General features: G+C 34.2%; 1 protein-coding gene across 2 annotated transcripts; it reads left to right on the forward strand.

Moving 5' to 3' along the window:
* Nucleotides 1-5,219: 5,219 nt before the first annotated feature.
* Nucleotides 5,220-14,854, forward strand: LOC131022455 (THO complex subunit 1-like). Of its 2 annotated transcripts, XM_057951940.1 has the most exons (21): nucleotides 5,220-5,364; nucleotides 5,453-5,536; nucleotides 5,797-5,871; nucleotides 6,229-6,322; nucleotides 6,632-6,777; nucleotides 6,932-7,003; nucleotides 7,777-7,849; nucleotides 7,938-8,003; nucleotides 8,103-8,149; nucleotides 9,136-9,207; nucleotides 9,294-9,419; nucleotides 9,521-9,586; nucleotides 10,087-10,128; nucleotides 11,025-11,141; nucleotides 11,242-11,324; nucleotides 11,785-11,851; nucleotides 12,627-12,698; nucleotides 12,780-12,830; nucleotides 13,091-13,150; nucleotides 13,236-13,385; nucleotides 14,477-14,854. In XM_057951940.1, exons 1-21 carry the CDS (start codon nucleotides 5,338-5,340, stop codon nucleotides 14,696-14,698), a joined length of 1,812 nt encoding a protein of 603 aa, XP_057807923.1. In that variant the 5' UTR covers nucleotides 5,220-5,337; the 3' UTR covers nucleotides 14,699-14,854. The 2 variants fall into 2 exon arrangements, with proteins under 2 accessions (XP_057807923.1, XP_057807924.1); XM_057951941.1 differs by lacking the exon at nucleotides 10,087-10,128.
* The last annotated feature ends 92 nt before the right edge of the window (nucleotides 14,855-14,946 follow it).

Genomic DNA, 14,946 nt, shown 5'->3' on the forward strand with positions numbered 1-14,946 from the left:
AACCAACTCCAACACTCTTCGTTTTCAGCCTCTACAACAGCCCAGGCTATTGGAAACATCTGATTGTTTCCATCCTTAGAAACTGCACATAAAAGTTGTCCACCCAAATAGGTTTTCAGAAAACAGCCATCAAGTCCTATTATTCTCCTACATCCTTCCATGAACCCCTTTCTTAATGCACTGAAGCCAATATAAAGCCCCCTAAATACTGAATCATCACCTAATAGAAGCTCAAACCTCCCTTCTTTATCCACCCTCATCAACTCTGACATATAAGACCTCAATGAATTGTAGTGTTTCTTAACTGACCCCCTTAAGAGCTCTAAAGCATGAGCTTTTGCCCTATACAGTCTCCCCAAAGAGGGTTGTATAGAGAATCTAGTGTTGACATCCAATACCATCTCCTGAACCTGCATGCAGGGCCTCAATCTGAAAACCTCAATGTATTGCTTTGCTAACCACTTGTAATCTGCCAACTTGTTGTGAATGTCAAAAGGACAGGTGTGCTCACCAACAAGCACTTTCACAGCAAAAGTACATTGGTCTTTGATGTCAGACCCATAGCACCTCCAGATACATGGTGGTCTACACTTAGCATCTAGTTGTTTTTTACTAACTCTCCTAAACCGAATAGGATAACCCTTCAGTATAGCCCAGCTTCTAAGAGCTTCTTTGCATTGATAACCATTTTCAAACCTTAGCCCTATCTGTACTATCAAGTCCTTGTGATTGCACCTAGGGTCATACATGATTCTAGGCAATCTCTTAGGTCCTTCTTCCTCATCTGTGGAATCAGACACCACATCTCCATCAGATACAATGTAATCAGATAGCATTCCCTCATCTCCTTCAGTGTTACTACCCCTTGGATCAGCACTCCTACCCTCACTCATAGATACATCATCTGGCAAGTCTCCCTCTTCTCTTTCTTGTACTACCCCTTCCACTAGTCTTAGGTTCAATCTAGCATCCCTATACTCTTCATCATCAGAGCCCAGTTCATTGTCACCTAATGAATCATCTGTTTCATACTGTTCACCATCCTCAGGAAGAATGTAATCACTATCCTCAGGGTCTGTTTCTATAATAGGCTCATCAACTAAAGTTCTAGTAACCTGCTTCTCCTTACCCTTTTTCTTGGGTGTAGTCTCCACTGGCAAACTATTCTCTCCCAATCCTAACACCTTCCTACTTCTAGTTATAGGAGAGGTTCTTACTGAAACAGTACCTTGTCCTTCATCCATAACCTTCTTACTTCTAGTAATGGGAGAAGTTCCCACTGGCTTATTCACCTTCTTCTTCTCGGGTCTACTCAACTTCTCTTTTCCCTTTCCTACTGTCTTCCCTTTCCCCACTTCACCTGCATTCTCTTTCCCCAATTGTAAAGGCTTCTCACTCCCCTGTTCAACAGTTTTATCACTACCCAATTCACCCTTGTCTACGTACACACTACAAAATTTATTCTTGCACAGACTTATATTAAGCATTTTCATAACATCAGCATCATTGTGTATGTCAAAAAATGCAAGTGTCCTAGGTGCTTTCCAAGCAAGGCAATCCCACCTCGCATACCCAAATTCACGCACTAATTCCTCTAAATCAAAGAAACCAAATCTATCCCTATCTTGCATGCTGAGATCTGCCTTACCCCCAAGATACATTCTTGCACACCCCACGGTAGTAAATTTCCCCCCATGATGTATATAAATCCCAAATTCGTCGTCACTGCATAGAATTAAAAGAATAGCAAAAATTTCAGGAATTAATCATTTCTAACTGCATTCATCAAAATTACTCCAATTTACTCCAATTTTCCTACATCTAAACACGAAAAAAAACCCTAATTCGTGGAAATCGACTACAATTTTACAGAGTTTACCTACGAACAACTGGACAAAAGCAAAAAAAAATGCGCGTAGTTGAAAATGACCTACCTGTCTGCCATTGATGTTAAAGTATTACACGAAAGCTGGGACCACCTCTTCGTCAAGGATCTCCCTGTAGCTGTTGACCTTCAACCCTCGGTGAAAATGGCGTCTCCTTAGTTTTTACAGTTGTAAAATTGCAAATGCCCTAATCTAAGAGATTAATTCGACAGACTTATGTAAAACGACGTCGTCACATGCCTAAACGCGGTGTTTTGACAACCTCGATTAAAACGACGTCGTGTTCGTCGTGACACGTCAGACATCCAACTGGCACTATTAAGGACACGTAAGATTTCCGATGACCGGAAATGAATTTTAAGGAAAAATTGGAACGAATTCAAAGTTCATGGTTTAAAATGTAAATTTTAAAGTTCGTGTGCAGAATGGAAAAGTGACTAAAGTTCGTGTATTTTCATGCAATTAACCCAAAATTTAAATATATATATATAGGGAGAGGTTCAAGAAAGAACCATAAATAAAAGAAGACCAGAGAACCATTTTCAGCCATTCGATCATCAAGATCTACGGTGGATGCATCATCTTGTTGGATGAATGCAGATCCTGGATTCGAATCCTGAAGGGAGCATTTTTTTTTTATAATTTTTTTAGTGTATTAATTTTAACAGCGAATGCATTAATTTTTACAGTGGATGCATTAGATTTGATGGTTCTCCCGTTCTCACAAATAATATAGTTCTCTCTAGAACCACACCCTATATATATATATATATATATATATTTACATGCATCTAATCCAATTTGCTTCAATTTTAACTCTCTTTTTTATCCTCTCAAAGAAAAAAAACGCAAATTATTGCATGCGGTTAACCGCATACGCATATCTCTACCAGTTTTCGAGAGAAATGGACAAACTGATTTAAGTGGTGTAGCGGTAGTATTTCATTTTTCCCCAAGGTCAAGTGTTCGAACCTCAATGCCCTCACTTTTGCGATTTTTTTTCCTTCCTTTTATTTATTTATTTTACGTTATTTTTTTGGTCCCCATTTTTACTGGCTCCCCCCCCCCCAACCTTTTTCTCTTCTCATTTTTCTCTTTTTTTTCGTGAATTTTTTTTCCTCTTTTTTTTTCCTTCTTTTTTTCCGCTTTTTTACAATGGTTTTTTGCTTTTTTTTAATAATAATTATTTGAAATAATTATGCATATTAATAATTATACATATCAATAATTAGTTTTATACCTATTAATAATTACTTTTTCTTACAATAATAATTATTTGATCAAACAACTAAAAGCATAAATTCTCATGAATAAGACATATCAATAATTATGTTTATACATATTAATAATTATTTTTTCTTACAATAATAATTAATTGATTAAATAATTAAAAGTATAAATTCCTATAAATAAAAGTAACAATTATCGTGAATAGATGTAATAATTTATAAACATTACATTTCATTGTAACAATAATTACTTATTGTTACGACAATAATTACTCGATCAAATAATTAAGAATAAAAGTATTAACGAGTGAAAACAACATTACTTTTCTTCACATCAATAACTATTTTTACTTACAAAATATTTATTTGAGCAAATAAATAAAAGTACAAATTCTCATAAATAAAAATAACAATTACCGTGAACAAATGTAATAATTTAGAAACATTACATTACATCATATCAATAGTTACTTTTCATTACGACAATAATTACTTGAATAAAAGTAACAATTATTATAAACAAATGTATACAAATGTAATACTTGTGTTTAGGGTTTAGAATTTTGTGCATACAAATGTATATGTTAGGCTTTATAAAAGTAAATATTATACCATTAGGGTTTAGTATTCATTATTTAGGGTTTAGTATTCAGTGTTTAGGGCTTAGTATTCGATGTTTCGGGTTTACAAAATATTGAATGATAGGAAATACTTATATTGACATAAGTATATATTTGTTCTAACAAATGTATATATATGTTAGGCTTTATAAATGTAAATATTACTATTAGGGTTTAGTATTCAAGGTTTAGAGTTTAGTATTCAAGGTTTAAGGTTTAATATTAAGTGTTCAGGGTTCAGTCTTCAGGATTTAGGTTGTAGAAAATATTGAATGATAAGAAATACTTATATTGACATAAGTATACATTTGTACATACAAATGTATATGTTAGGCTTTATAAAAGTAAATATTACCATTAGGGTTTAGTATTGAAGGTTTAGGGTTTATTATTCCTTATTTAGGGGTTTAGTATTCATTATTTAGGATTTAATTAGTATTCAGTGTTTAAGGTTTAGCCCTAGTATTCGATGTTTCGGGTTTACAAAATATTGAATGATAGGAAATACTTATATTGACATAAGTATATATTTGTTCTAACAAATATATCTGTTAGGCTTTATAAATGTAAATATTACTATTAGGGTTTAGTATTCAAGGTTTAGGGTTTAGTATTCAAGGTTTAAGGTTTAGTATTCATTGTTTAGGGTTCAGTCTTCAGGATTTAAGTTGTAGAAAATATTGAATGATAAGAATAATACTTATATTGACATAAGTATACATTTCTACATACAAATGTATATGTTAGGCTTTATAAAAGTAAATATTACCATTAGGGTTTAGTATTCAAGGTTTAGAGTTTAGTATTCAAGGTTTAAGGTTTAGTATTCGGTGTTTAGGGTTTAGTATTGATTATTTAGGGTTTATTTTTACTCATTAGAACTTATATTTTTAGTTATTTAGTCAAGTAAAAATTGTCCTAAGAAAAAGTAACCATTAATATGATAAAAGGTAATGTTTTAATAATATATTGCATTTCTTCACAATAATATTTTATTTTTGTTCATAAGAACTTTTACTTTTAGTTATTTTATCAAGTAATTATTTTTGTAAGTAAAAGTAATTATTGATGTGAAGAAAATTAATGGTATTTTCACTCGCTAGAACTTTTATTCTTAGCTATTTGGCCAAATAATTATTGTCGTAATAAAAAGCAATTTTTTAATCAAATAAAAAGTAATTATTATTATGCAAAAAATTTAAAACTGAAAAATAGCAAAAATGAAAAAGATAAAAAGCTGGAAAAAAAAAAGAACAAAAAAAAAACAAAAACAATGAAAAGCAAAGAAAGAACCAAAATAAAAACAAAAAAATGGGGCAAGGGGGATTCGAACCCCTCCCCATTAGGTGAAAAGCTGGGGACGCACTTATCCACAGGACCACATCAAAGCTTTGATTTTGTTTACGAAATTCTGTTATATAGTATGTAAATGCGGATCAGATGCGGTCACCACACCAGAGACTAACTCAAAAAAAAAACTCTCTTTTTTATCTCATTCCTATTTAAGATTAAAATTTAAACGAAAAGAAATAAGTGAAAGAAAGTGAATTCATATTTGTGAGCTCCTCCACCGCTGCGATAACAATAATGCGGTCTCTCTGAATGATTTCTCAGCTTCATCACAAGATGGTGATTGCATCGTTCTCATTCTTCACATTCGTTTTAGTGTTTGTTTATTTTGCAAATTAATATATCGAACGGTTTATTTGGCCGCCAGGATTTATTCAGGAAAGCAATTCTGAATCCAGGGCTGCCTGAAGATTTCGCGCTCCAGACTGTGCAGCAAGTTATAAAACCCCAGGTTCGATATATTTGTGCTTATAAACACTCACACACATTTGCAGAGATGGAGGAATTCGAATGTTGTGAGCTGATGCTATTTTCGAAGTCAAGAAACCAAGGGAAACCCCAAAAGCACAAGTCTTTGATTTTTATTTTTTATTTATTTTTAATGGCATTACGCATAAAAACCTTCTCTTTGACTTTTTGGTATATGTTTTAGCGATTTCTGTTGGTAGCAACTCCTCGTTTATAGACGAGTATATTCTTTCTTCTTTGCAGAAGCAGGTGAAACTCGTTCAAGATGAAAATATGTTGTTGGAAAATATTCTGCGGACTTTGCTTCAAGAATTGGTGGTAAAGCCGCATTACTTTCTTCATTATATTTCCCTAGGTCTACACATTCTCAAGATGAATTATTAAGAATTTCTAGTGGTAGAGATCAAATTTTGATGCTTTGAGTTGCTATTTTGGTGTAAGTTATGTGAAGTTTAGTTACTCAATCGAACTTAATCTAGACAAAAGCTATTGGCTGGTGTTAACAATTTATAAATTGGAACTTATCTAAAGCTAAAACATGTGTGACTGATTCAAAAATATCCAGTGTTTTGTAATCAATTTACTTTTGTGGTCTAGGCCCATTCTAATTATTGTTAGAATGTGTGAGTAGTCTGTGTGAATCGAGCATTTACATGCTCTACCATCTTGTTGCAGTCAGCTGCAGTTCAGTCAGGTGAGGCAACTATGCATTATGGTCAGTCGATAGCTGATGAGGATGCACGTCCTGGTCAAATTCCTCGTCTTCTTGGTGAGTGTGCTTTCATGTGACTAACCTATTATTTGGCATTTTTATTTTTCACCCCTCTGCTTCGTGTAAGTTGTTTTTTTTTTTTTTCTGCTTGATGGCCCAGTAGGTTTATAGGATTATGTATATCATGTTAGACAATAGAATTAGTGATAGTGGTGGTAGGTGAAAGAGCCCGTTTCTTCCACATATTTATATTAAGGATGGAGTTATTAATTCTAAGATCTGTATTATACCTCAAAGACTGCTCAAGATACTTTGTTTTTTTTTACCGCTTTCTCATTTTTCGTGCTATTGTTTTCTTCCTGACAGACATTGTATTATACCTCTGTGAGAAAGAACATATTGAAGGTGGCATGATTTTCCAGCTTTTGGAAGATTTGACCGAGATGTCTACAATGAGGAACTGCAAAGATATTTTTGGGTACATTGAAAGTAAACAAGACATTCTTGGCAAGGTAGGTATTGTTATTCTTGCAGTAATGCTTTTGTATTTTCTATCTAATGTGTCGGCATCTTACAAACGTTCCTCTTTTTCTTGATTTGTAACCTGTTTACCCCACAAATTTATCTTCTTCTTCTTCTTCTTTTTTTTTTTTACGTGTTACATAGCCAGAGCTCTTTGCCAGAGGGAAGCTTGTTATGCTGAGAACATGCAATCAGCTACTTCGTCGTCTATCAAAGGTTTGAGAACACTCATGCTTTCTCATTATGTTTATTCATAGATCATCTTATAGAACTCTATGTGGTGTTTCAGTTGGATAATTTGTGTTCATTTCTTGGCCATGCCTCACTTCTTGTAAATAATTTAGATGATCATTCTTAATTTCAAAATTTGTTTAGCTCTCTCATCTGTAGTATGGTACTGTTTCCCCCTCATCAAGAATTACATAATGCTCTAAGAAACTTAGCTATCTCATTTTTCATACATGACACCAATGTTGAATCTTCTCCATTTATGTAGAATAAAAGATGAATAGGAGATAAATGCATAATACTGCTTGCTTGTTCCTATGTAGTTCCTTTTTCCTCATGCTGGCTTACTATTTGGCAATTAAGGTATCAGGTGTAGCTTCTCATTGTGTTCTGTTGAATAATCTACTCTCGGAATCGGAAAATAGAGTTGAATTTGGATTTTACAGGTGGCAGAAGTGCATTTATATTTAGAACTTCCATTATTCTGAAAGCTTATCAAACAAAATTCTAGTATTATTTTTTGGCAGAATGTTCCAACTAGGAGTATTCCTAGAAAATCCAATAGTTCTTACCCCTTCGTATACTCTATTTTACAAAATAATTACAAAAGTTTTTTCAAATTCAAGTCACTGCACATTCACTCTAATCCTTGCTTCGCTTGCCACGCTGCCTTGTTACGTACTTTTGAAGATAATGACTTTCTACATCATAATATGTGGAATGTTCGAAATGCTTATTTTTTCATTTAAATGGATTTGCAGGCAAATGATGTTGTGTTTTGCGGACGAATTATTATGTTTCTTGCTCATTTTTTCCCATTATCAGAACGTTCAGGTAGTTTTTGCTGTCAATAGGGTGTCACTCCATTGGCTTTATTTTATTTTTATCTGCAGTTACTTTATCATCTCTACCTTTCTGGCAGCTGTCAATATCAAAGGAGTTTTTAATACTTCAAACGAGACCAAATATGAGAAAGAAGCTCCAGAAAGTAATTCTTTCGTATTCAATTTCCAATGCCTTCCATTCTGTTACTTAGTTCATCTTGTTTTAACTATCAAGTCTATAATATTGATTTTTTCACTTTCAGGTAGTTCTATTGATTTCAACTTTTACAAAACCTTTTGGAGTTTACAGGTCAGTTTGCAAGAGTGAAATCTACTTGTTTGAATACTTGTTTTATTATTTTAAACACTCTGGCAATATACATTAGTTTTTTAACATTATAGTTGTTGTTCTTTATCTAGCCTGGAAAGGTGTATAAGTTTATCATCATCTGTCTTTCCTATCAAGAATAGATGTTCTCTTAACTTTCAAACTTGGTTATGAAACACGGAAGACTGGTTGTCATACTTTGCAATATCTGCTGAATTCCATAGTTTTTTATTCACTTAATTGATATGGAATTTCCTCTATTGATTAAAATCTTGTATTTATCTAAGGAAGCATGAAAACCAATGTTGGAATAATGAAAAGTACAACAGTATGAGAACTAGAAGCTGGATGCTTAATTATCATTGAAGTAGTTCTTTTCATTTTTATTTGTAGATTTTGTGTGAAAACAATTCGTGATGGTGGGAAGGACTAGATTTGGTTTTGACTTACACCTTCAACAATCACATATGTAAAGCTTATTTAGATGTTTTGTGTGGTGATGAAGAGACTCAATTCATTAGTATAGCCCTCTGTGAACATGAAATTCTGTGATCAAGTGGCAGGTGGTCTGACTCTATTTATAGAATCCCCTATAATAGGGGCAGCCATGTTGGCAGCTTTTCCTTTTTGTCATATTCTGTCATTTATAAGAATGAGGAAGACACGACTTGATTTTGTATCTTGTGAGATTTGTATACTGTTGCATTTAATTTGGTTATCATGATCATTGATCACCATGATATTATTTTCTGGTGACTTGACATGACTTATTATGCCAGTTGCACATAAGGAGACTACACACTTTTATGATATAAACAATTGTACGCTTAATAACATAAATAAAATAAATACAGATTTTTTTTTAATGCTCAAGTGAAATACTCAGAGCTATTTGTTTTGATTCATTTTCAAGATATTTTATTCTGATATTGATTTGTGCACTATTGATATCTCCCTTTGCTATTCAGGAATCCTTTTCCAATCCTGCTTCTCTAGCTTCCACTGTTACAAAGTGGCAAAAATTTACTTCCAGTTTGATGGTAAAACTCTACTAGAATTTTCTTAAGGACATCCTGCACCATACATGAATTTGTCATCATGCTTTCTCCAAAATCTGGATATTTAGGTCGTGTTGAATACATTTGAGGCTCAGCCTCTGAGGGATGAAGAGGGCAGTGCTATTAACCTTGAGGATGAAGCGTCAAACTTCAGTATAAAATATCTCACCAGCAGTAATCTAATGGGTCTGGAGGTGGGAGTTTTGCATGATAGGATTTTTTTTTTCAATATAATAACCTGCTTTAAACAGATAATCTTTATTGTGAGTATTCTCTCATTCTTGGCTTATCACAGTTAAAAGATCCAAGTTTTCGACGACACATTCTGGTTCAGTGCCTTATTTTGTTTGATTACTTAAAGGTACTTCTGCCTTTTCATTTTCAATTAGGTCATATACAAATAATTGATAATTTATAATTTATAATTTTTTGAACTACTTGAAATCCCTATGCTGTGGGATGAATGTCATTTATTCTGTAGATAATTACGGATTGCTGTATATGTCATTGTTGGAAAGTGTCAAATCATTTTCAAGTGGTTACCTTCTGCATGTTTCTTTCTGTAATGTGCTATTAAGAGAAACTTATGTGTAATAAATTCCATTTATTTCTGAGAGCAAATAAATTGGTGATAATTAAACATGACATCATTGTTCTGTATCAAGCGCTCCCGATTCTAGGTAAGTTTGTTCAGTCAAATGTTGCTACATTCCCAAATTTAGTAATCTTGCAAGGTCAGATGATGCTTCTTTTCTTCTTTGCTTTTGTTTGCTTTGTTTTTGTTTTGAGTTGATTTCTAATTCCTTTTTAACAGTATATATGATCTTTAAAAAGTATTTGACTAATATTTACTTCCTTCAGGCCCCTGGGAAAAATGACAAAGATTTGCCATCGGATACAACGGTTGGTTTATAATTTGAATCTTGTTATCCTTCTTCATTACCTGGGGATTTCTATTTTCCCTTCCAATTTGATTTTTATATTTTAGATTCGTTTCTTCTATGAACTTTCAAGGCCATCATACGTGTCTTTGTCAAATAATCTATAAGAAAGATGTAGGCAAGAAGTTGTTCCTAATTTGGATGTGTACACTGTACACATATATATGCCAAGTAAGTGATGCTTACAAGATATAGAATGACTTGTTCTTTTGGCATGTGATTTGGCACTGACAGATCTAACTGTCGTACTTTGTGTTGTGAAAAAACGAAAAGATAAGGACTAGTTTAAGTTCTAAATATTGAATCATAATTGTAGAAATTAAAAGGTGTAGATGCCCAAAAATTAGACTGAACATCTTTACCAGTAGTTCTTACTTCTCTGTTAATTTTCAATGAGGAAAATGAGAGAGGGATCAAGTGGCTGCAAGTAGGGTCAAAGAGGCAATGGAGTGGGGCTATAAAGGGAAGGAGATGAAGGTAGAAATTCTACAACATCCGAGGAGAGAGAAAAGACAATAAGAAGAGAGCACTGACAAAGAAGGAATGAAGATGGGAAATAGGAGCCAAAACTCTTTTTGAATTTTGATCTTTTAACATCACTAATCCATAATTGTTTTCAATTACCCTGAAAGACCAATGTGGGAACATGCCTAACGTCCAAAATTTAAGATATTGAATCATTATAAACGAATGTGCCAGATTTTTCACTGTTGAAGATGTCATAACATGAAAGAGCTATGCGCTTGTAGCCTTGCAATAATTCAATATAATGTTTGTTCTTTCTTGCTCATCCACATGTATGCATTTTCATTTGTGCCCTGAATTCCATAGTAATTTCTTTACCATTTGTGGTTCTAGAAAGAGGAGATAAAAACTTGTGAAGAACGGGTGAAGAAGCTTCTAGAGATGACACCTCCTAGAGGGAAAGAATTCCTTCATAGCATTGAGCATATTTTGGAGCGTGAGAGGAACTGGGCAAGTATCACAAGTTGCATCTGTTTTCTATGGGACTTTTGGAATTTTTTTTATTGATGCCCTCTTGTGTTTTCAAATTGATCTTATTCCCCTTCTCTAGGTATGGTGGAAGCGTGATGGTTGCCCTCCATTTGAAAAACCACCCGTAGAGAAAAAGCTAGCTCAAGATGGTGGTCGGAAGCGGTAATAAACTACTATTATAATTTTCTGTCAGAATTAGCTTCATTAGGTTACCTGAGGCAATAGCTATCTTTAGACATCCATGCATTAGGTATCCCACTCCACAAGAGCTGGCTCATGATACTTTATTTGTGTTATACCGATACGTTAGTCATGCATAGAAAACTTGATATATAGTAAATTTGATGGGGAAGTATATGCACTTGGGCCTATTACAGAAACAGAGATTGTAGAACTAAGTTATTCCTGTGAGAGTCTTCTGATTCAAAACATAGTAATGATAATGTTTGTGCACTTGAGAAGCATAATGGAGAACTAGCATAACTTAAAGCTGAGATGCTAAAGTGATGCTTTTCAGGATCAGACTTGTAGAATATATCCAAGACGTACATTTACATTTATATGTTACTGAAAATATTATCCCACCTGACCCCTCCTCTCTCTCTTTGGGCATATCTATTAGTCGTCCTCGGTGGAGACTGGGGAATAAGGAACTGTCTCAGTTGTGGAAATGGGCTGATCAGAACCCGGTAAATTTCTCATAACTTTTACGTTTTTATACTTTATTTAGATTCATTGATTTTAATGAGTTCATTATTTACATAGTAAAGAGTGATAGATATTGAGGTACTGATTTTATTCTTTTCTAGTTATCTTATAATTCAGTTTTCAATGCTGTGGCTCTTGCTAATTTATAAATCCTGCCACATTTCACGTAACTCCTAGGATTGAATGCAGCATTCTAGAAAGGAACCATTTCTTAATATTTTCACGATTAAAACTCATGTCAGTTTGCTGATCACCTATCAAAATATTAATTTTTTGATTCTAAGCTATTGTAGTTCATAATTCTACTTCTCATGACTGAGATGAAAGTAAGTGATCTCATCAAACTTATGAATTGCTGGAGGGAGGGATTTCTTATCTTCATTTCTCTGCAGGATCTGTTAATGGAAGTTGAGCTACGAGCCAATTGATTATTGTTCCCAGTAGCGAAGAATACAACTTAGGATACTCGTATTGTACAAAAAGGAAAATGCATGTACCTTCTATCATTTTGTACCTACAAACCTCATGACAATTTAAATTTCTTTGAACTGTATCAATATTCAATACTTGATTTCAGGGACAAGAATTTGTGTACAACTTTCTATTCTGAACATATGCATAATCATGTGATAGCTGCTGCACTGTATTTGTGGTCAAATAATCCTCAGTAATGAAATATAGATATGTTTCTCTTGTGTTTTTTGACCATGTTAAATGATTACTCCCACTATTAGTGATAAAGGTTTATTTCTTCAGAATGCTCTAACAGATCCTCAACGTGTCCGTACTCCTGCCATCATGGATTACTGGAAACCGTTGGCTGAAGATGTGAGTCCATCTTACCTCTTTTTCTAAATGAGCTCTTGGGCATAATTGTATTTAGTTGTTCTCTAATTTTGTAAACAACAGATGGACGAATCTGCTGGAATAGAAGAAGAATATCATCACAAAAATAGCCGAGTCAGTTTTACTTCTTCCTTTCCTTTGAAATTTTTCTGGGTTTTACTCGTATTCATCTTTGTCACATTGGCTTGTTTAGTCTTCTTTATGAGTGCTTGTGCTCTATGTTGCACAATATGTTCAAATTTCTTTGCTCCGAGGTCCTCTTTTAAGTATTCTAACTCCTTCTGGTTGCACCAATGCTATGAAGAATTCATCTTGTCTAAACCGTAAACACTTTTGCTTTTAACATTACCCAAGTGTTTCAAATGCTATTGCAGGTTTATTGCTGGAAAGGTTTGAGGTTTTCTGCGCGACAAGATCTGGAAGGATTTTCGCGAGTATGTCCTTTTGTGGTTAAGATATAGTACCCAAACATCTGAAAAGAATAGCATTTAAGATGAACTCAATTATTTTATTTTGTAGTTTACTGAACATGGCATTGAAGGTGTTGTTCCCTTGGAACTTTTGCCACTTGATGTGCGGTCAAAATATCAAGCTAAACCAGGTGATCGATCCAAGCGTGCCAAGAAGGAAGAGACAAAAGGTTCCGTGCAGCAAGTCGAAGACACTCAGGTATTTAACATATCTCCATAATTTAGTGTTCAGTCTGACATTCTGCTGCGTTGGGTAGCTGTCAGCAAAGGGTGGTTGGTCAAAGTAAATAGCATAATCATTTACTACGAAACCCAAGAATTTTTGTGCAAAACACTATTTTGAAAAAGTACTGTGATTGCCTGTTTGCAAATCCTAACCGGTGATACAACAAGATATTGGAGAGCAACTACTTGCTCAAAAATCTTATCAGCACTGATTTTCACACACCAAATTTTGTCAAAGTAGCATTATGGTATATATCTTTAGGGGGTGTTGAGATGTGTGTATTTATATAATATGATGTCTACCTATTACTCCAATATATTACTCGTCAGTTGTCATTTGTAATTACTCCCTCCGTCCACGAAATGAAAACCCATATTTTCTTTTTAGTCCGTCCACGAAATGAGTATCCATTTCCCTTTTTGGCAAGTGTACCCCACATAACCCTTTAATTAATATCCTCAAAAAGTGGGACCCTTATTCCACTTGCACCACACTCAATACATTTCTTAAAACCTGTGCCGTCCCGAAATGGGTACTCATTTCGTGGACGGAGAGAGTATAAGTCATAATAAATTTTTATGCCTCAAAGTCCTATAACTGATGTTTTTTTATGGTCTGTTGTAATCTTCAGTCCCAACCAAAAAAAATTACTCCCTCCGTCCGCTAAGATTATGTAAAATTGATTGAGCACAAGATTTAATAAAATTAGTGATGATTTTGATGTAGTGGAGAAAGGTCCCACCACTTTATGAGATGTGTGGTTGAGATTGAATTTGGGGTGGGTTTTTTGTAAATAAAGAGTGTTAGTAAGAATAAAATATTAAAGAAGATGGTGGGACCATTGCCTTAAAAGGAAGGTGACATAATTTTGGCGGACGCCCGATATAGTAATTTTTACATAATCTTGGCGACGGAGGGAGTACTATATTACAAGTAACGATAACTTTGTGGGGAAGTTGATGTTTGAGGTTCAATTTTGCATTTTTCATGAACAAGTGGCAGATAATTCTGCATGGATCTGGCTCAACCTTGGTCTGTTATCTAACCTTTGGTGTTTGGGGTAGATTGCGACACCTGCGAGTGAGACTGACATGGACGGGGGCAGAAACGACGGTGAAGGCACAACGGGTGCGGATGGTGATGGTAGTGGAAGTGGTGAGGGTGATGAGCATCAGAAACACAACTCTGATACAGATGGCGGTTTGGAAGCAGGCCAAATTGAAGGAGATACTGGAATGGTTGATGGAGAGACGGATGCCGATGCTGACTTAGATGTTGTATCTTGATCAATACATATGCCCAAACTATATATATATTTTAGATTTAGCTCTTATTGGTGACTTCGTACAAGCCAGGTTTTGGATTTGTCCAACAAATGTTGTATCTAATAGATATTATGTATTGGATTGCTATGCCAATAATAACATTTTTTTTGGTTTGAATTTGAAATTTTCACACAATTTGCAATCATGACACCATTTGTTAAATTTTTTGCAATTGAAATACATCATTGAACTGTTCTATTTCATGGAAT

Source organism: Salvia miltiorrhiza, chromosome 4 (genome assembly GCF_028751815.1).
Source record: "Salvia miltiorrhiza cultivar Shanhuang (shh) chromosome 4, IMPLAD_Smil_shh, whole genome shotgun sequence".
Lineage (NCBI taxonomy): Eukaryota > Viridiplantae > Streptophyta > Magnoliopsida > Lamiales > Lamiaceae > Salvia > Salvia miltiorrhiza.

Coding starts and splice junctions, on each gene's coding strand:
- LOC131022455 (XM_057951940.1), top strand. CDS start 5,338: ATGATTTCTCAGCTTCATCACAAGATG. Junction 5,537..5,796: donor AGCAAGTTATAAAACCCCAG/GTTCGATATATT, acceptor TCTTCTTTGCAG/AAGCAGGTGAAACTCGTTCA. Junction 12,831..13,090: donor ATCATCACAAAAATAGCCGA/GTCAGTTTTACT, acceptor ATGCTATTGCAG/GTTTATTGCTGGAAAGGTTT.